The sequence below is a fragment of the Equus caballus genome, chromosome 29 (genome assembly GCF_041296265.1).
Source record: "Equus caballus isolate H_3958 breed thoroughbred chromosome 29, TB-T2T, whole genome shotgun sequence".
Taxonomy (NCBI): Eukaryota; Metazoa; Chordata; class Mammalia; order Perissodactyla; family Equidae; genus Equus; species Equus caballus.
The window spans coordinates 17,691,538-17,714,655 of NC_091712.1; the positions used below are offsets into that span (position 1 = coordinate 17,691,538).

At 38.0% G+C, this 23,118-nt stretch overlaps 1 protein-coding gene across 19 annotated transcripts in view; it reads right to left on the reverse strand.

The window, feature by feature from the left end:
• Positions 1-201: 201 nt before the first annotated feature.
• The window catches only part of ZEB1 (zinc finger E-box binding homeobox 1), a 180,819-nt gene continuing 157,902 nt past the window's right edge, over positions 202-23,118 (reverse strand). For all 19 annotated transcript variants that reach the window (XM_023632375.2, XM_023632376.2, XM_070255221.1 and 16 more), the window contains 6 exons: positions 21,929-22,090; positions 16,027-16,229; positions 12,168-12,273; positions 4,952-6,762; positions 2,828-3,008; positions 202-2,706 (listed from right to left, as the gene is read on the reverse strand). In XM_023632375.2, the coding sequence (XP_023488143.1) occupies positions 2,117-2,706; positions 2,828-3,008; positions 4,952-6,762; positions 12,168-12,273; positions 16,027-16,229; positions 21,929-22,090 (3,053 nt within the window). In that variant the 3' untranslated portion in view covers positions 202-2,116. The remainder of the gene's footprint in view (positions 2,707-2,827; positions 3,009-4,951; positions 6,763-12,167; positions 12,274-16,026; positions 16,230-21,928; positions 22,091-23,118) is intronic.

Sequence of the window (23,118 nt, forward strand, 5' to 3'; positions counted from 1 at the left end):
CCTGTAGTTGTCAACTCTGACCTTCCCAGAAACATTTAGCCACAAGAAAATCCATAATTTAGTGGTAAATGTTTAAAACGTTTAGTTTGTTACCCAAACTCAGCCCAAGCTAAATGAAGTGTAGGATGACAGTGTACTATCCCATTTCACAGAAAGTTTTCCAAAGAAAATCCTGATAATGATTAAAAGAATGACAGCAGGTCAGGCTTGTTGATGCATTTTATTGTGAGATGGGGGAGTCTGGTAAAAAACTAGAAAATGACCATGGTGTAACAAGGAACTTAAAAATGAAGAGTCAGATTTGTAACTTACATACATGAATACAGGAACAAATTGGCACAAAATGTTAAACGTTGTTCCCAACACTGTTTATATAAGGTTATCCTAATTTGGCTTACTAAGGAAATGAGAGGGTTATGGTTAGCTAATCTCTTAATAAAACTGCAGAGCATCATGCTATTAGTCACACAGTGAATTCCAAAATTTAAGAGTTTTATATTAAAAACTGGGTAAAGGTAAAATGACTTGATTGTAGTTGTAAAACTAATACATTCCCATTTAAATTCTGTTCTACAGTCCAAGGCAAGTATAAATGTTAACATAACACTGTTAAATCAAATCTCAATGCAAGAGAACCAATTGCATCTCTACTTTAAATCTTATCAACTTTCCAAATTTTCATACTAAAATATATTATTGTATTAATACAAACTACAGTATTATACACTACACTGTGTAATAAATAAAGAAATATAAAAATAAGACACATAAATATAAAAGTTTTCTAAAACTAAAAGTACATATGTCAGTAAGAAGGGTATTAATACTGCCAGGTTTGAAGACATACAGTACAAAAATGTTGCACAGATCTATAAACTAAAAGAAATAAAATAATACTGATAGGTAAAAATCAGCTAATGTTGTTAATAAACTGGGTCCATAATAACTAACATTTGGAAACAGTTATGAGCCAAATAACAATGGCATGTCCATGTCTGAAATGCAAGTACATGGATAAAGCAGATTAGAAAATTTCCCTTTCATTGCTGTAGAGAAATTCTGAAAGTCAATTAACACAAAACGAATACTGAGGAATTAGAGGATGAAATGTCCCAGTGTTTCGGTTTCTCTGACAGAGTCAGTGGTTTTAAGTTTTATTTTGGAATTTTGATAGAACAAACAAATCAACAAATGCTAGTTATTGTAGGCCACACACTGAACGAAGGCGGGCTAGAGCCTGGAAAATACTGCGAAATGGCACTTAGAGCACACAGGTCTTGCTTAAGGCCAAAGGAGATACAAAGCTTCATATCATATCCTTCATGTTTATTACCACATACTCAAACACATTACAAACACTGATTCTCATGACTCCGCTGTCCTTGCCAGTATTAACACTGCTAGTCCCTGTGTCAGAACTCGACACCTTTTGAACATCATTTTTAACCACATGAGTAAGAAACTTCAGTTCTTCTATCGGCTGCTTTCTTAAGGCTAACAATACACTTTAAATGATAACACGCTCTACTATGACGTCTAAAGATCAGAAATTACTACCTTCTAGATTGAATTTATAAAAGGTAGCACGGTTTGGAACTGCATTATACTTCTCGGTGAAGGGAATTTTGTAGTGCAGAAGTTCTCACATTTTAAAAAACATAATAAAATACTGAAGCGGATTTAGCATATGTTTACCAATAAAAAATTATAAAATTTCTCCCAATTGTACAGCTTAAGAATAAACCAACATAAAAGTGATAATTAATACTGATAAAATGAAACAATGCCAGATGCTTACCTAATTAACCAGTTTCCTTTAACCTGTTAAATCTTTGCTTTCTGAGTCACAAAGTTTTCTAATCTGCTTCATGTTACAAACTTGTTCCTAACTTTGAAAAATGCATGAAAAATTACTAGGTCTGAGGTTCAGGCACACCCGGATTTTTTTTTTGTGTGGTTTTGTTTTTTTTGTATTTTATATTTTTTTAAATTTTTACTTTACACAGTAGTGAACAGAAATCACAGTATACAGGTTACTGTGTTTCCATGAAAAGCATGTATAATATAGAACAAACTTCATTCCCAATTAGAATTTATTTTCCTTCTAGAAAAACAATTAGGCTTCATTTGTTTTTTCTTCGGACGCCTGCTCGCTATCCTCGCTGACTTTGTGGTCCAGGCCGCTCGCGGGCTTGGCAGCGCCGTGCTCCGGCGTCAGACCTTCAGTCTTTGCTCCTTCCCCGTCGTTCTCCGCCTCTTCCGCCTCCTCTTCCTCCATCTCCTCCTCCTCCTCTTCCTCCTCCCCTTGTGGTTTTTCACATTCTTTTTCTTCCTGCAGTTCTTCCGTCTCTTTATCCTCCTCCTCCTCTTCCTCCTTTTCACTGTCTTCATCTTCTTCCCTCGTCAAACTCTCTCTCTCATCCGAGTCGACCTGGGAGGGAGAGGCCCTAGCGCCAACATGCTCGCTCGTCAGGACTTCCGGTCCTGCCTCTTCCTGCTCCGCGCCGTCGCGCTCTTCTGCTTCTCTCTTGCAATAGGAGTAGCGATGATTCATGTGTTGAGAATAAGACCCAGAGTGTGAGAAACGCTTTCCACATTTGTCACATTGATAGGGCTTTTCTCCAGAATGTAATCGCATGTGTTCAATCAAATGATGTTTGTGTTTAAATGCCTTTTTACAGATTCCACACTCGTGAGGTCTTTTACCTGCAAAATAAGAACACAACTATGCAATAAAATGGTGGCATGAAGCAAATAAAATCCTCACTTCAGGTTGTGGAAAAACCTTCTAATTCATTTTCAAAAACCATCAGGTTCATTGACATACCTGTGTGTTCATATTTATGTCTCAGTAATGAGCTGCTCTTTTGGAATATCTTATCACACAAATCACAGGCATACATTCCATTTTCTGTCTTCCGCATTTTCTTTTTGGGTGGTGTGGAATCAGAGTCATTCTGATCCTCTACATTTGATACTCCTTCTGAGCTAGTGTCTTGCCTTTCATCCTGAAGGGAAAAAAAGGAGTGAGAAAATGTAGTATAAAATTAAAAGATAAACAAGAGACATAAATAAAAGTATGGGTTAAAGAACTACTTTGACTTATACTTTCAACACCTTGACCCAAGCAGGCACATGGGCTCCAAGCAAGGCTGCATGATAGGCAGAGCTGATACAGACAGAAGTGAGGATGGGGTGAGACAGTCACAACTGTAACAAAACATATCGTCCATTGGCACTGACAAGAAAGGACACCAAAGAGAAAGTATGTAAATTGTGTAGTAACCAGATTTATTTAGCTCCATGTGAATCATTGCTTTATGAGAAATTTGCAGAAAGTTTTAACTTATGAGTTTTTAAAATAATCACTAATTTCTACCTGCAACATTTACCTTGATTTTTTCATTCTGGGTTTCACTAAGCACAAATTAAGATTCTATTTTTTAAAGGTGGCCTTTAAATGTATCTTCCAGAACTTCAGAGTTCAACAAACTAAACTGTGTGGTCTCCTTGAAAAAAGAGGTTTGCTCTATCACTTTTCTGAGGAGCAAGATGGACAACAACACAGGAGGGTCTATAATTTTAAACAAGAGCACTTGCTAGTCAAAATGAATCTTTAGAATTTCAGCGGAATAAAAGCACGTCTGGCTGCCTCAGGGAGACCGGGCAGGAGGCTCTCGTGGAGGCAGGAGCATCCTGCAGGGGCCTGTAGGAAACTGCATCCCCTAAGACTCTCATGTCTTTTCTAACGTCTTCCACTCTACTGCCTCCAACTCCACAAATTTTCTCACAGTTCAAAGGTTTTTCACATTTCTTCTGGCTTTGTAAGGCAGAATAGGGACGGCCACTTGTCTGGGTCATTTGTGAGCTGCCAATGGGAGCTAAAGTAGCCAGACTCCACTTTCATTGCTATTTGATCCAGTCATATGATTGAGTGGAATGTCAGTGGTTCCCTTTTATTATTCACAGGTGTGCAAAGGGTTCTATATACTAAAATTCTAGATGAATTCACTGGTCATGTGAAAATCCCCTTCAAGAGTTATCACAATTATAGGAAACCCAATTGGTAGCAATATTTAAGGGGAAAAAAAGCAGCAATGTATTTTGAACAGGATATTGTAATTATTTTAACTGCACCTATTTATAGCAAATATTTGAATAAAAGATCAAATTCATCTCTAGTATTCATTTGATTCAATCAGAAATTGATGTAAACAATGGGGAGACATCAAGGTTAGTGACACAGGAAAAGGCTGGACAAGGAGACACACAACGGTCACACAAAATGGCTCCATCCAAAGCTATCATGGATTTTGGGGGAAAGTGAAAGAGGAAAATGAATATACAGATTCATAACCATATTTCCTCATATATATTAATTATGACTGAACACTGCTCAGCTTACAGCTCATAAAATGATCAGTATATTCACTAGAGGAGTTCTTTGTATACCTAATTCTTGTTTGTTTAATTAAAGCCTTTTATAAACAGAGATGTTAACACAAAAAGTGACAGCTAAGTTGGCCTGGTGCAAAGTGTCTGTGAATGGAGACATGTTTCCATTTATTAATAACCGTAATCAAGGCAGAAACCAATACTAATATTGGGAATATAAGTGTAAAAACAGAAATCTAATTAGTGAATATTCCAATTTTTCTTTTCTCTTCTCTTTCTAGCTTCAAAGAGTCAAGTCCTTAGCTGAGACTGATCACTTTTCATGGCAGAATAACACTTTAACCTTTAGCTGATGACCATACCTTGGATTAGTAACCAACTGGATACATGATGTCACAAAAGTTAAAGCAAACATTCAGCTATTTCCTTTCAAAAATGACAATATGTACCTGTTTGGCTCTATAGTGACTGATTCTTATTAGAAAAAATTCATTGAAATAAGTCAAACGAGCATTTTACCAAACAGATCTAAGATGGGAGCCTTTTTTTTTTTTACCTGATTTCCATTTGGCTGGATCACTTTCAAGGGTGGCTCCTGGACTGCAGGGCTGACTGTAGTCGAGTATGTGTAAGCCACCTGGGGAATCAGAATAGTCTGCTTATTGGCAGCTAGTGCTCGCAAGCACGGAACACTGTTCTGGTCAGCAATGGCCACGATTGTGGGTAACTGGGCAGTGACTGTAGGAATAGCAATATTTATGGGGTTGGCACTTGGTGGGATTACATTTACAACTGGTTCTGAGTCTGTAACACAACTGTCCTTTTGTGGCTCCTTTTTTGCACAAGACAAGTTCAAGGGTTCTTCCTGGACAGAATAAACACTGTTCTGGTAAACACTAGTGATAGTTGACCTTTCCAGTAATTCTCCCTGTTGCTTTGGTAGTGAAAGATCCAGGGGTTCTACTTGCGGCTCTTCTTGCACACCTTCTGCTGTGTACAAGTAGCCCTGTGTACTTCTGCACGAGGAAAGGTTTAGAGGTGACGGGGATGACGTGCGGCTTCTGGAACCATTGGCGGCCAATCCCACTGGGAGAATGGGAGAGTCAGTTATCTTCAGCGGACTCTGGAGGTTTGTTGTGCTGTCCTGGGATTCATTTGCACTTGTCGACTGAGGCTGATCACCGTTCTGTGCAGGGATGTTTCCTTTGCTTGGTTCAGGAGAAGACGGTTCAGAAGACTGCACTGAAATCTGTCCAGCTTGCATCTTTTCAAACCACTTTTTTACTACATCCAGCGGCAGGTTTACTGAATCAGCAATTTTCGAGAGCTCTTCTGCACTTGGTTGTGCATTCAAAGCATAATATGCTTTTAGAAGGGACAAGAGGTTCTTTAAAGGTGGCTGACTGGGAGACAAACTGCCATCTCCAGAACCCGAGGGAACAGAGGACTCGGCCTTCTCGGCGTCGGGCGCGGGGAGCGGAGGAGGCTGCGCAGACTGCTCGAGGCCATAGTGCTTCAGCTCTGGAAGGGCATCGATGTCTCCGGGACAGTCGTCACACAGAAGGCAAGTGCTGTCACTCACTCCTCCTTCAAAGCTTTTGTCCTTCTCAGACTTAACAGTAAGATCTTCTGGTAACTTTTCACTTTTGCAACTGTTTGTGGGGACTGGATTTTCTTTTTTTAAATTTTGAGGAACAACTTGAAGTTGGCTAGGCTGCTCAAGACTGTAGTTAATGATAATTTTGGTTGTTCCATCTTGATCAACCAAAGGAAGACTGATGGCTGAAATAACAGAATGGCCACTTTGCTGTATGGATGAAGCACTGATTGTTTCTTGTTCTTTGGATGCAAGATTGGCTTGATTATTCTCCAAAACTTGCCGTATTACATTACCGTCTACTGCCACTTTAAGTACATTCTGAATATCACTTAAATTGATACTTATGGGAGACACCAAACCAACTGTTGGCAGAACAACAGCTTGCACCACACCCTGAGGAGAACTGGTTGCCTGTAATGGGCCACCACCACTAAAAACCCCGTTTTGTAAAGGGGTTGAACAGTTGATTCCTGAAGCAACCACTATGGGCTTGAATTCATAATCCACAGGTTCAGTTTTAATTTGGTTTACAGAAAGTTGTTCTTGAAGGGGTTTATTCTCTATCTTCTGCCGTATCTGTGGCCGTGTGGGACTGCCTGGTGATGCCGAAAGAGATGGTGAGGAACACTGAGACGTCTTGAGTCCTGTTCTCGGTCGCCCATTCACGGGCATCAAGCTGATGCATTTCTTACTGCTTATGTGTGAGCTATAGGAACCAGAATGGGAAAAACGTTTCTTGCAGTTTGGGCATTCATATGGCTTCTCTCCTAAACAAAAAAAATTATATTCATAAATTTCTGTGCATCCACGTTTTCCCTAAAACAAGCAATATCAATTTAAAAAGAGGCTACCAAGTATGCTTGTGAAATAACTGTACTTAGAATCATCATTTTAAGTTCAAAACCTACACAGATGTCATAAACGCGAGGCCCACCTTCATTTGAGCTACCCATGCTAGCCAATAAGGAAATCTCAGCATGTGTGTGCAACACTTCTGCTGACCTTTACAACTGCAGATCATTCTCAAATACGAAAAATAATGAGATCTTACTCTGTCAAGTAATTTTGTTTCTGATCCTGTTTCACCAACTTATGTAATTTTCTATATTTCACTCTACTTACCATCTGGAGGAGAAATTACTATTAGAGGAAAGAAAAGTAAGTAAAATCTCCCGTAAGACTTAACAAGTATGAATACCTTTGCTTCCGACATCCATAAGTTTTCCTTGAAAATGTCTTTCTCAATGGGAAGAAAACTTTAAACATAAAGTATTGCTATAAGCCTTGGCTTATTAAACTGGGATGTACGTATTCCTGGAGATATAAAGTAACGTTCTAGTGGGTATGCAAATCATCTTGGAGTTTCAATTTTAGTGTCAGTGGTTATGGTAATTTAAAACACTATTTTTATATTAAACCACAGACTATACTATGTTGCACAAATGCAACATTGGTGTGACTTGTTAGGAAAAAACACCATGTCAAAAACACTTCTTGCGCATAGAGACCTCCTTCAAGGTGTCACCCTACACCTTCCAGGAGGCCAAGGCATTTCTTCTTCTTGGCTGTTAGGGATACTTGATGGTTGGTGTAGAAAATTTTGAGAAGCACTGAGGTAAATGGAATATTTTCAGACAACCCTGATTTTTCACCTTAGTTTTAATTTATAGTTATAGTTCACTAATTTCAGACTCTCAGTTTCAATGGGAGGAACCTCTGGGTCCTGTGCGCCATTTTCCCCTTGCACCTATTACCGTGCAAGTCACAAAGATGCTCATTAAACCTATTTTAGATGAACAATCACTAATTGTAGAATTATGAAATGTAGTGATGCTGACTTATCTACTCAGTATCAAAATACTGCTCTTTCTCTCCTCCTTTCTTTTTAAGAATTAAGGTGAATTAAAATAAAAGCAGGGAGAAACCAATGTAAGCTCTACTAGCAATGTAACTTCAATGTTGTAAAGTCTAAAAAAGTGAGGTACATTTTCTTAGAAATCTGATTATTTGAGGAATTAAATATTAGAATTGGGGGGGATCCAAGAAACCCTCTAGGACAGCCTCCTTCTCAGTGAAAGTTCATCTGACATCATCCTTGACATTGGCCAGTCTCTGCTTAAACTCCGTTATCAAAAGGAGGCTATTACCCGCTGGACAGCTCTGTGGAAGAACGTCTCGTCTGGCTCTGCTGAGGACCATGGATGTGGGTTCACATACTGTTTCCTTAACCTTTTCAAGCTTCAGTGTCTTGGTGTGTTAAATGAATGTGGATGCCTCCTGACTGGAGTGTTGCAGCAGTTACATGGGATAATGGAGCAGAACTCTTGGTGTGCTCTCAACCAACACTGGTGATTCTCCTCAAACGCTCTTCTACTGGACAGAGCTCAGTGCAAAGCCAAAGCCAGCTTGTCAGAACGCCTACTTGCCTGTCCTAGTTTGCCCTTCTGACCCACACAGAACCAGTCCAACTCTTCTTCTCTAACAGAATTTTGAGCTGATGCGGTGCTGTCATGTGCATCCTTAAATTTCCCTCGTGCAGGTTAAGCATACCCAGGTCCTTCAAACATTCCTCATGGCACATGGTTTTCAGAGCTCTTACCCACTTGCTAACTCACCTCTGGAAATCCCCCAGTTTATCAATCTTTCTTTTGGGATGCCTGAAGTATGATTCAATACCCCAAATGCATCCAATAAAAATTTCCAGTAGAGGTAAAACAAGGGATATGTTCTAGTATATCTCTATTTTAACATTTTTAATTATTTGATAACATTTTTAGATGAGCTACATGCTGTTCTCTTGCTCTCTAGGTTCTCTTGCTCTAGGAAAATAAGCACCTCCAATAGAGATTCTTCTTATCTTTACACACAGGGAGGTAGAGGAGTTCAGTGGGTAAAGGCTTTGGAGTCAGGATGCCTACAGCAGAGCCCCAGCTTTGCTATGTACTAGCTGAGTGACTTTGGACAAGTTAATTAAGCTCTCTGAGCCTCCATTTTCTCATGAGTGGAAAAGTAGGAAATAGTGGCACCTCCTTATAGGGTCACTGTGAGAGTTAATGCATACACATAACTAGAATGTGGCTGTACATAGTTAAGTGTCCAGTTAAGGCTAGTTATCATTATCATTATTGTTGGGAATTACCCTAATATTTTATCATTTCTAGAAAGAAAGTCTGAAGAACAATTATTATAAAGCCACTATGTTTGTTGGAAAACCGCTAGTGTCTAACTTCCTAGCTTTATGGTTTGTAACACGAGTGCATCACCTAACTCATGCACTTGGGTTAGTGTTTGCCACTCCTAGAGCCTGGAGCTTACATCAGCAAACTGTGCTGCTCAAGGTCAGATGCACTATAAATGCTGAGATTACTTTTAATGGCTGAGGTGGGGGTTTAGTTGCATCTGATGTAAAACTTTTCCAGGCTAAAATCGCTAGAAGGCCATGGAACAAACCCCAAGTCATCTTCTGGGGAGGCTTGCAGCCCCTGTGGTCATGTGCAGGTGCTCCTTAATCTCACCTCTGAGTGGAGGTGTGGTGGCCTTGTCCTCAGCTCCCAGTGCAGAGTTCAAGGGATGGATAACACACAGGATTCTGCACGGGGCTCATTTCATGGGCTCAGAAGTAGGCAACAAGCCAAGTAATTTTAGGGCATATAACTGAAGACCCTGATCCTCAATACCTTTTAAAAACTCAGCTGAGAAAAAAAAATTACAGAGGTTTCCCGAAGGATATGCTGTTCATCCATTATTAGATACTCTAAACAATACTTTCAAAATTATCTGTAGTGAAGGACCTTTTGGTTTTTTCATTTTTTTTTAAAATTTCCAATCTACTGTGGACTAATATTGTGTAAAATATAATAAAGCTGTCACAGCACTGTCTTGTATAATAGTTTCTAAATGCTTAATCTCCATTTCTGTATGTATCTCTTCCTGGACCAGTAACACACAGCTTGCAGATTGGTACGAGTCCTGGGACGACACTGAGCGGCCCCACTAGGAAATCTTTCCTTGGAACGAACCCAGCCTTCAGAGACCTGTATACCTGGAGTGGATCCAGCGGCCCCCCTGGAGCAAGGCTTTTTCTGAATTGCTCTGTGGTGAAATATCACTGGCCTCTATTGAAGAATCTTATTTTAAAAAGAAAACCCTCCCCCGTGCTCTGCGTAGTACTATTTAAGGGTATTTCTGAGTATGATACGAACTGTATTCTGCTCTTTCCTCTTCATGACGCCTTGAAGGAGCAACTCTCTCTATGGACTCCGTCTCAGGAGGAGGTGGGCTTTTGCCAGCAATGGATTGCTTGTTACTTACAGACACTCTGGGTCTCGGTTACTGATGGTGGTTTTTTCACTTCCTCAGCCTCAGAGTCTAATTTGTGGTTCACCTCCAGGATGTGCATGCGATTCCATAGTATTCATTTTCTTTCATGTTTATTTCATGCCAGCCTTACTTTCTTAACTTTATTTTTCTTATATATTTTTAAATTAATTTTTTTTCCCGTATTAAATGTGTACGAGCCTCATATATTAGGTAATTTTAAGAATGAGGCAGATACAAATACATAATGAATGGGCAGTGCGGCACACAGTGGGGGTTCTGTGTTCCCTGCCATGGCCTAAATTCGCATTAGCTTTTGAAGCAGCGACAGCAGCACACTGTTAACTTATATAAAGCTCCGACCATCCAAACTCAAAATTTTTCTGTAGGTACCGAAGACCCTACTTACTACTTGAATGATACTGATTTTTGAACATCAATGCAGGATTTTGTGATTAAACATCAACTTCTTGTTTCTAGATCTGCATTTTAATCTTTCCTATGATCTGTGCTTCCCAATTTTGTATCATCTGTAGATCTGATAAATCTTCCTATACGACTATAATACGACCATGTGACATTCATTTTGTACATCATTCTTACTCTAAGCTTTCCTTTATTTTCTCCTCCACCCCAATCTCAACATTTTTTAAAACTCTTGAATGAGCTATATCTCTTATCAACAACCACAAATCATCTCTGGTCAGAAGGCAGGTTGGTAAAAATATATTATTGATGAAAACTGCACAGGAGCTAAGAAATACACTCCTGTGGCAGGCTGCAAAAAGACAGAAATATTGATATGCGAAAATAAAATGTTTTCATAAGACTCTTGGTTTGAGCATTTTTAAGTAGTAACTTTAACATTATTTAGCTCCCAATGAACACTACAGTAAAACTTGTAGAAATACACTTCCAGGATAAAATATAGACATCACCAACCACCCTTCTTCACAAAGTTACCCAACTGTACTTTTTTTGTAGGATGAGTTTGTAAAATACAAATGTCAATACCATAGTTTTCACAAAATAAGCAGTGTGCAGACACCTATAATTTCCCATGCATTAGCTAACAGTTCTTTTTCGTTAAGATTATTTAAATCCAAAGTAACATCAAAATTAATCAGGAGACGAGCAGATTTCACAGGGCAATGGAAGATGCTACTAAGTTGTCTTTATAGGTTCTGTTCAAGCAGAGCCTCTGAAGAAATGAAAACATGGCTCTCTTTGCCTATAAGTTTCTAAAATAGACACAATATTGTTATCATATAATACTATTCATTTTACGATTTAGAAATACGATTTAGAAGATGACGTGGAATAGAAAGGTGCAATGATGGGGCAACACATTTTTCTATTCAGTTCTCATGAACGCTACAGTTCTCTCCCCGCTCACGCTGCCGCTCTGGCTAACTCCACGTGCCCCTCACCATCTCCCATCTGGGGCTCCATTTCTACTTCTCTCATGTACACAGTGTCTTCCTCTCCTTGTTTCCTTGTGGGAATCGTACCTCTATACCCTTTCTCATTCCCTTGGTAACTGTGCAAAAGAGGCAATGATATTAACGTTCATCAGGAAGCTCAAGTACTTTAAGGTTGTGCCTCTTGTTAAAACATGCTATATTCCGATTAGGAAATTTGGAGTATGTCTTTTTATATTAACTTGATATACTTTAATCAAAGATTAAGACTCCAAAAAAATACCAACTTATAAACAGAAAATTTCTCCAGATTAGTCTTTATCCTAAAAGAAAAGCGAGGAGTTTCTGATCATGTGTGTAGATCACATTATAATATTTATTTATTACCACATATGCTATGATATTCAAGGTGTAGAAAGAAAACAAATGTTTACCACTGTGGATTCTTAAGTGCTCTTTTAGATGGTGTTTGTATTTGAAAGCTTTTCCACATTCAGTGCACTTGAACTTGCGATTACCCCCAGACTGCGTCACGTGTCTCTGTAAGAAAGAATTGGTATTTTATTTATAAAGCAGAAAAAGCTTTCGAAAAAGAACATCCAATCAGCTAAACGTAATGTTTTGGTGATGATTTTGCTTTTTAAAGCCCTCAAATTGTAGCACTCAAAGAAATCTAACCCTTGGACTATTACCAAAAAGGAGGGTGGTAGTGGGAACTGAAATTTGACAGAGAAAAATCTCCACTTGCCAATTTAAAGTACCAGAATCACACTTTACTAAGAAATATAGTATTTAGCAAAAATAAGATAACATATCCTTGACTAGGAACTGGAGATGGTCTCGTCTACATGCTAATTCAGCGAGGTCAAGAACCTTCAGGACTCTGCCTAAAGCACCGTCACTGATGGAAGAACAAAGTCTCCTGAACCAAAGAAAAGGCGGGGCTTTGCCAGCACTTCATCCTGTCTCTGATATTTGATATTTCCAAAATGGACTTTAATCTGATGACTCTAAAAAATATTTCCATCTTTTTCAGCCAAATATAGATTATTAAAATTGCTTTCTGTCTGGTTTATCAAATACCCACTTTTATATATTTAAATGTATTCTACACCATTAGACTAATCTTACGAAAGCACTGCTTGAATTAAATTGTATCAAACCCTGCTCATAAGCCTCCCAAGGCTCCCCACTGACCTCTCAGTATGGATTGTGAGTCTACAGATTCCAAGCCTACAGCCCGAGTTTGCAGGATCACTCTTTACCAGTTCTCTGTAAGAAGTCCATGCCTCAGTCACTTAGGGAGTCTCAGTGTTTTGCACATATACTGCTCTTCTCTATTTCCTTGCTTTGGTTTATACGATTCCTTTTTTCTTGGCTATGTGTCCCCTTAATTATAACTTTTAAGATTCTACTCATCCTTCAAAGGCTTAAACTCAAGTACCGCTTGCTTCATGCCCACCCTAGCTGGAGTCTCCTTTTGTCTTTCATACAGGAAAGAAAGAGAATGAGGACTTCCTACATACAGGCCCTACTTCATCCAAAACCATGGCTTCAAACACCAAATACATCGTGACAACTCCCAAATTTATCTCTAGACCTCTCCCTTCACCTCCAGACTCTTACAGCCAACTGCTTCTTCGACATTGCCAATTGGAAAGCGATGGGCATCTGTTAACATGATTAACACTGAATTCTTAATTTCTCTCCTGAAAATCAGCTCCTCCTCCAGAGTTTCCTAACTTTGTAAATAACACACCTCATTTTATTTGATTATTGCTTAGGCCGTGAATTTTGGTGCAATCCTTGATTCCTCCCTTTCTCTTACACTCTTACTCAATCCATCAGCAAGCCATCTGAATATATTCTGAATTCAGCATTCCTCATTATGTCTGTCACCACCACCAGGTTTAGAGCCACCCCACCTCTGGCCTGGCTTATAGCAAGAGCCTCTAAATGGTCTCCTTGCTTCCATTCCTGTTTCTCTTGATCTGTACACCCAGCAGCCAGTGTTCCCTTAAAAATACAAAAAAGAAAAGAAAAAAAAAAAAAGATAAAATTCAGCGCCTTTCAAAGGCTTCCCCATCACACTTTAGAATGCAATCAGCCGTCTTCATCATGGCCTGCACAGGCCACGTCATCTGGCCGACACCTCCCTGGCCTCACCCATACTTCTCCCCGTTATTCACGGTGGCCGCCCTGCTGCTCCTTGGTGATGCTGGGAGGCTTCTGCCTCAAGGCCTTGTGTGTTTCACTCTGTGCCCTTTCACTGGAATGCCCTTCCCCGAAACATGTCAAGACGGGCTCCTTCATCTCATTCAGCTCTTAGTTCAGATGCCCCATTCTCAGAAAGGTCTCCCTATCTTGTAAAAAAAAAAAAAATAGCAGCATTCATCACTTTCTGTCCTCTTAGTACTACCTGTTTTTATATTTTATATCTGTTTTATATCAGCTACTGACGTATGCCCCCTACTGTCAGGGACTTTGCTCATCTTTTTCACTATTGTGCTTTTAACACCTAGATACATAACAGAAACACAGATACACAACCAGGGCCTGATACCTAACAGAAACTCGGATATTTGTTGAATGAATAATTAACAAGACATGGAAATGCTTATCTTTAAGCTGTGGCATGATTTTCAAAGGCTAACAAGTAAGACATTCTACCCTTTAGTTTGCTGCCTCGTAACAGAAGTCGTTTCCAAGACCTCCCAATTTTATTTCCTCACATTCTTGGTCTCCACATTTATCACAGATCCTTTCTGACCTTAGTATGACCACACACTTCATATAAAAAACCTACTGCCTTTGTACCCATCAGAAAAATCACCACAAAAGTGGCTTTCACGCTCATTGGAGATCCTACAATTGGTTTTTATAATGGCATCTCCTGCTTTCACCATCAATCCTATCTGTCCTGTGGAGATCCTTTCCTTTGACAAGAGCCCTTGCTATAGAGAGGCTATGGGGGCAGCAGTTGCAGGATGGGTCTGCTCCCCAAACGTCACAGGAATAGGCTCTTTTCCCCAGGCTTGTCTCGACTGTGGTAACGTCGGGACTCTAAGATGGAAAAGCACCCTTCTGTATTGTCCCTGACAAGGTTCTTACAGGGGCAGATGGTAAATAGATGGTGTTTGTCTTCAGTAGTTCCTTCTACGTATCAACTTCTTCGTTCTTTGCTGCCCTCTCCCATTTCAAGTGCTCCTTCACAAACTTAACTACTAACCTATCCCAGGAAATCTTGGTCTGATACTTCCTGATTGCTAGCCTCTCCCAATTTATTCTGTTATTTTGTGAGTATTCTTGCCATGGTCCTGAGAAGATAGGTTGACCCTGTTCAATCATTCTGTTTCTGTTATAATTTTTTCTTTGGTTTAACCATCATCTTAGCAAAGGGTCTAACTTGTTCTCTATGGGATGTACGACTTATGTTAGGTACACACATAGGGCAGAGTTCTCACAGATTCAGTTTATAAGTACTGACACTCCTTTGATATAAGAAACTGGACATGTGCCCCAACCATAACATATACCCTTAACATACCCTGGGCAGTTGAATATATATTTGATTTTTAAAGTTAGAATTAAGTCAATATTAATTGGATTGTGTATAGTTACCAGTACCTTATAACAGAAGGACAAGTGACAAAAGCTTCTTTGACTTTAAATCTTAAGTATAGAGCCAACAGTTTAGATGTAACTTTATACTTCTAGAAATTGAGGTGAAGTGACATAGAAGTAAAATAAATCATATGAAAATTGAGTGTTCAGACTAGATTCTTAGAAGAGGCAACTTCCCTTACTGTAGGAAAAAGAACACAGTAACTTATACTGAGAATAAATAATGTAGTCACCGGATCACAGAAAATTAAACTTTATTGTTATTTGATTTTCTTCTCAATTTGGTCAGTACTAAGTCATGTAGTTTATGTAAACAATATTTATTTTTCCTACACCGAACATTTTAGTAGAATGCATTCTGAAATCTAGTTATGAACTTAAGAAAAGCATTTGTTACAGTATAAGCAAAATAATTAAATCGAGATGAAAGGAATCTTATCTGAAAAAGAAAAAGAACTTAGTTACTTCTAAAATAATGTTCATATGTGCTTTTTAACTCAGAAATGATCAGATAATCAAATAAATAATCACTTTCATTTTTCTAAGGCTGCAGATAAGACACTTTAGCACATCCTGTTAATTTTTCAGTATATTAAAACGCTTGGCTTCCACGGAGGGTTGAGTTCTCAAAGTTTGGAAAGTTGGTGACCTCTCAGTCATTCCACTTACTTGCTCTCTTCCTGATTTATGTGATGTCATGTGACGTTCAAGTTGGGTTCTGTATGCAAAGGTGTAACTGCACAGGGAGCAACTAAAGTTATCTTCATTCTTTTCATGGCGATATTTAATGTGTTCTTTCAGAGAGGTAAAGCGTTTATAGCCTCTATCACAATATGGGCAGGTGAGTAACTGCGAAAATGCATCTGGTGTTCCTGTAAAAGAAAGGTCATATAGTGTATACAGAAGCCTGAAATTTATATAATGTTATAAACCAATGTGACCGCAATAAAAAAAATAAATAAATTTAAAAAGAAAGATCACGTATTTTAAATTTAAAACATTCGTTAAACAGTAATAATTCTTCCCTTCATTTGCATGGTTAATTAGATAAAGAAAACAAAAGTAAAATTAGAATGTAGGTTACACTTGTATTAAAGGGGACATAAAACACCACAAAAGAATCTTTCTATTGGTAACAATGTCATCATTATTTATGTAACGTTCAATCTTTCAAATCTGAAAACAACTTATAAAGTTATTGTCATCAGAGAGTAAGTGGTACACAGACTCTGTTTCCAAGACTCCCTTGCGGTTAGGTGGGGCCATATGACTGAGTTCACACCAAAAGAATGTGTACTGACGGAAAGGAGTAATGGGAGCCAGATCTAGGCCTGGCCCATAAAGACTTCTCATGCACGATTCTTCAGAATCTTCAGAATACTTTAGAAAACAAAGGCATTACGGATAAACTGGAGTTCACCGAATGAACCATATTTTTACATATGTAACCATCTAAGCCCAACAATCCTAAAATGTAATACAACTTTGCCAATTAATATTATTTAACAGTAGTTTTCCATATGTGATTTATTTCTTCAAAGAAATAAGTTCCTAAGTGACATCTTATTGTAAACATCATTTCTACCTTCATTTTGAATTTCTTATAGAAAAACAGACTACCAGAGAAAATTTCCTAAGAATCTCCAAATGCTTCATAAACATATATTAACTTTATTGAAATTCAAGTCCATATAATTTAAACGTCTTGCTCAAGGACGAGGCTGCAAATAAGAGATTGAGCACCTGACTCTATATAGCTAGTTCCATATGGTGAAATATGTATCAAATACATGAATAAAATCAAACCACCAAAACCCCAAAGTTTATGACGGTATCCTTTATTATCAGCTAGCAAGTTAACTGGAACCAGAGAGTTTTCTGTTGGCGATGACTTTAACATGACTCACTTCTTTGGGAACTAGCTTAGCCATATGAGGAAATTTTTTTGGAAATAATGTTATGTTTTGTCTTGTATGAATTTCCTATTTGTACTGGAAAGTAGGAAATCAACATTTGGGACATTCTCCTTGCCAGACTGCCTAGTCCATCCTATTGATTTTAGCAGGCTGTGATGGTGAAAGTCAGATCCACCACCGTCAGGGTTCCATCACTGGCACAATCACAATGGGATTTCCAGTCCTCAAGCTGCTTATACTCCACAGTCTCATGGAGCTGTCTGCTCTCATTATGTTCTATCTTCTTCTTCACCTTCAGGATGAAGCCTTCCAAATAATAAACAAAATACTAATAATTTAGTAAAACGACAGGCTGCTCATGATATTTTAACAGCAAGTTATTATTTCCATAATTCAGTATATATTGAATTTTCTCACACATATGAGATATGAACTTATTCTTTTAGGCCACTAGCATAACACAAAAAAAGGAAATCTGAGTACTTGACATAGTAAGCAAGTTATAGAATGAACAGGTTTAAAAGTTAAGTGAAAATCTGTTTCTATTTTGAACAAATACTGGATTTTTGTCTTTTAAAAAATCACTTTTTAGCAATGAAGACTTGCCATGTAAGAAAAAAATGTTTCTTTTTATAACTCCTATATTAAACTTAAGGTAGCAACTCAATACTACTAAAAAAACCAACCTATGTATGACCATTTTTTGAACTGTCTATAATTTCTTTATGTATCTGTGACCCTTTAAATGCTTACTTTAAAAAAAATTCTTTAATTTTTGTATCCTAAACTTCCTTTGGTAGGTAGCATAACATTTCAGGCTGACAGTATTACTTGACATAAAACCTCTGAAAAATCTCCTTTATTTGTTCCCCACTGATTCAGAACTTGTGATAATTCAATGTGCTGGAGTAAAGTTTGCCTGTTCACAAACTGTGAAGTGCAGGAGGGCACATCTAGTAAAATTAATTTACTAAAACTTTAAAAACTTAAGAGCTACTTAAGATAAATAACTTTTTATATGTAAACAGATGTTGCTGGTGTGACAGAATATCTACTGTGAAAAACTTTATTAGCAGTTAAATTACGTTATATACCTGAAAGTAATGAACACCCACATTAAAAACATATTCTATAACTCCAATGTTTTACTAATTCAGAATGTTTAGGGCCTCAATTTTTATGAGATTTTACTGTGTTGATTTGTAACTACGGACTTTACAAGGTTTAACCTTATTTGACCTACACAACGGAACATTTCTTTAGTTTTCATTACTTTCACTGAGGCTTTTTAAAGCCTTTCGTTACATAAATATTTCACATTTATATACATATGTACTTCAAAATTTTCTATTTCCCTTTCATATTTATTGTAACCTACTGCTTCTTCAGATGAGATGTTAATACATTTTGTTTAAGAGAAGAAAACAACTCAGACATGAAAATAGAAACGGCAGGGCCTTAAGGATTACAACGCCAATAACCACGGACTTTCCAAACATGCAAAGAGATCACAGAACACTAAGCATTAAGCTGAAATGCAGTGCCCCAGACACAATAACCTATAGTCTTCAGAAACGTGTCCTTTTGGCACACTGGAGGTGGCGGTTCTAGAGTACCCTAGCTCTATTTCCTCTGTCACTGATTTAGTTACAGAATATCCTTTCTAGTCTAGAGTGAAACTTCTCTTTATGGTCTTTTTCACAGCTAATTCCTGATTTAACGAAGATACAGATGATTCTTTCCAGTGGGATCTATTTTGTTTTCTATACCATCCTTCTCAATTTCCTTCAAAAATTTAAATGTTGATTGACAGAATACCATTTAATTAGCAAAAAAAGTTGAAATACTTAGGTATAAATCTGTCAAAATATGTATGAGATTTATATGAGGAAAGCTACAAAACTCTGATGAACAAAATCAGAGAACTAAATGAATGGGAGAGAGAGTCCATGTTCGTGATAGGACGACTCAATATTGTCAAGATGTCAGTTCTTCCTAACTTGACCTACAGATTCAATACAATCTCAATTAAAATCCAAGAGAGTTATTTTATGAATATTGACAAACACTCTAAAGTTTGTATGGAGAGGCAAAAGACCCAGAATAGTCAACACAATATTGAGGGTGAAGAGGAGTTGGGATTAGAGGACTGATGCTATCTGACTTCAAGGCTTACTATAAAGCTACAGCAATCAAAACTGTGTGACATTGGTGAGAGAATAGACAAACGGGTCAATGCAATAGAATAAAGAGCCCAGAAAAAGATCCCCATATAGTCAAGTGATCTTTGACAAAGAAGCAAAGGCAATAAAATGGAGCAAAGACAGTCTTTACAACAAATGGTAATGGAATAACTGGACATCCACATGCAAAAAAAATGAATCCAGACATAATATTAACTGAAAATGGATCACAGACCTAAGTGTAAAATGCAAAACTCTAAGATTCCGAGAAGAGAACAGGAGAAGACCTATATGATCTCGCGTATTGTGATGCCTTTTCAGATACAACACCAAAAGGACAATTAGTGAAATAAATAATCGATAAGCTGGAGTTCATTAAAATGAAAAACTTCTGCTCTCCAAAAGACAATAACAAGAGAATCAGAAGACCAGCCACCGACTGGGAAAATATTTGCAGAAGACACATCTGAAAAAGCACTGCTATCCAAAATAGCCAAAGAACTCTTAAAACTCAACAATAAGAAATCAAACAAGTCAATTAAAAAATGGTCCAAAGACCTTAACAGACATCTCACCAAAAAAGATATACAGATGGCAAACAAGTACTAAAAGATGACATCATATGTCATCAGGGAAATGCAAATCAAAACAACAAGATACACACCTACTGGAATGGCCAAAATCCAGAACACTGACAACAAAAATGCTGGTGAGGATGTGGAGCCACAGGAACTCTCATTCAGTGCTGACAGGAATGCAACAGTGTTACAGCTACTTTGGAAGACAGTTTGGCAGTTTCTTACAAAACTAAATATACTCTTACCATATGATCCATCAATCATGCTTCCTGGTATTTACCCAAGGGATTTGAAAACTTACGTCTACACAAAAATCTGCACATGGACGTTTATAGTAGCTTTATTCATAATTGCCAAAACTGGGAGGCAACTAAGCTGTCCTTCAGTAGGTGAACAGATAAATAAACTGTGGGTCATCCAGACAATGGACTATTACTCAGCACAAAAGAAATGAGCTATCAAGTCATGAAAAGACATGGAGGAACCTTAAATGCATACTACTAAGTGAAAGAAACCAATTTGAAAAGGCTACATACTGTAGGATTCCAACTATATGAGAGTCTAGAAAAGGCAAAACTATGGCGACATAAAGATAGTGGTTGCCAGGGGTAGGGGTGGGGGAGGAGATGAATGGCAGAGCACAGAGGATTTTTAGGGCAGTAAAATATTCTGTACGATATTATAATGATGGATATACGTCATTATAAATTTGTCCAAACCCACAGAATGTGCAACTCTAAGAGTGAACCCTACGGGAAACTATGGACTTTGGGTGATTGTGATGTGTCAATGTAACTTCATCCTTGGTAAAAAACACTTTACCACCCTGATGAGTTATGCTGATGACAGAGGAGGCCATGTATGTGTAGGGGCAGGGGATATATGGGAAATCTCTGTACTTCTATCTTAGTTTTGTTCTGAGTCTAAAACTGCTTTAAAAAAAAGTTTTTTGAAAAAGTTTATTATTTGAATATTAAGCTAAATCTACCCATTAAACTGGGAACCCTAGAAAAATCAAAACAGAGTTAATGTGGTGTATCACAATGACTGATTTGTGGATGTTGAACCATCCCTGCATCCTTGGAATAAACCCACTTGATCGTGGTGTGTGATTCTTTCAATGTAATGTGGTATTTGATTTGCTAATATGCTGAATATGATGCAGTCTACATAGAAGTTGAAATATAATGATGTACACCTGAAATTTATACAATGTTATAAACCAATGTGACCACAATTAAAAAAAAACAGATTTAGGATCTTAATACTTCAAGTATCCTTAAACATTCCAAGTAACTTCTCAGTTTTTTGGTACAGATCTCACATAAAATTTCTTATAGGAGTATCTGCATGCTATTTTCATCTGCTTCTAGTGCATGGAAGGGCAGAATGACAGCCTATTTCTTTTCACGAGAATATGAACACATTATTATTGCATTTGACCACTCTTTATACACTGGCTGTTCATATCAAGAGTGGACTAAAGCAGACAGAAAAAAACTATTTGTCTCCAAATCAGTATGTTTTGAACCAGAAAACCGTGTTTCACTTGCTAGCAGAATAGTGGAAAAGAATTAAGGGGCAGTGAGCGTCAACCTGGTGCCCATCTCTACTACTGGCTGCCACGTAAGTGAATGGACATCAATGTCCAGGCACTGCTTTAAGCATTTCACATGCAGTACCATTACCACTATACATATGAGAAGACACTAATTTAAAACTATACTGTTGTCCTGGACAATGTTCCATTGATTAAAGAGATCACTCTCTACAGGCAACTGCAATAAATTTTGGTTTTCAAAAATGTCCCCTAGAGTAGAGTAGTTTCCCATAGTAGAGCAATGGAAAGAATAATCCTTTAAAGATGAAAAGAAAACCGAGAATCTCCGTTTACCATTTTCATCATGACCGCTGGCTTCCGGCGTGCCCTGCCTCTGGTCCTCTTCGGGCGCCTCAGGGTAGATGACAGCAGTGTCTTGTTGTTGCAGGAACTCCTCAACATTAGGGTCATGGTTTTGTTCATTTTCCGCATCTGAGTCGCATTCATCATCTTTTACTAAAAGAAATGCATACTTTATAAAAAGCAATTTCATCAACTAGTTGTTATAAAGTTTCTCTAAAGAAGAAATTGTTTATCTCGAGAGAAAACATGGCTGTTCTTGAATTTGTAGAAGATGTTTACTGAAAATTAAAAACAAAATTCACTCATTCTGTTATAATCTATTAAGAAGTCTTTTTGTTTTATAAATTTAAAGTGTTATAAAAATCCTGAAATTTTCACAATATCCCTTTTAGAGTTGTACTTTTATTCTGTTTTACTGACAAATGAGACACAGAGAAAGTAATAGAATTGACAATTCTAAAGTTCTCAAACATGAAGCAAGGAAAAAAGGCAGAGACAAAACCTTAGGTCTCAAACCTTAGCCCTTCCTAGCAACCTAGTGCATCCTATTTACTTAGGATTGTACTTAAATCTGATTCTTTCTCAATATAAACCACTTGGAAGTTCAGTTAAGTGATTTCTTAGAGAATAGCCTTAATAGTTATGTATAGTTAGAAAGATTTCTAGCAAGAGAGTATCAAATTGATAAAGCTGCTTATCTCCTCTAGTATTCATCCACAAACAAGGCTACTCTTCTTGTCTCAATAAATGTTTAACTGTGGGATTAAGGCAGAGGCATTTTTTCTCAAGTTAGAAAGGCTCAGGACTCCCATCCAAGTACTAACCAGGCCTAACCCTGCTTAGCTTCCAAGATCAGACAAGATGGGGCATGTTCAGGGTGGTATAGCCCCATGGCCAAGTGGTTAAGTTCCCGCTCTATGCTTTGGCGGCCCAGTGTTTCGCCGGTTTGAATCCTGGGCGCGGACATGGCACCGCTCATCAGGCCACGCTGAGGTAGCATCCCACATGCCACAACTAGTAGGACGCACAACTAAAAATACACAACTATGTACTGGGGGGCTTTGGGGGAAAAAGGAAAAATAAAATCTTTAAAAAAAAAAAAAAAAGGCTCAGGAGCTAACAGAAGGTCCTCCCTGTGAGGAGGCGGCCCAGAGTGCTGCCGAGCTTTTGCAGCTGCATTG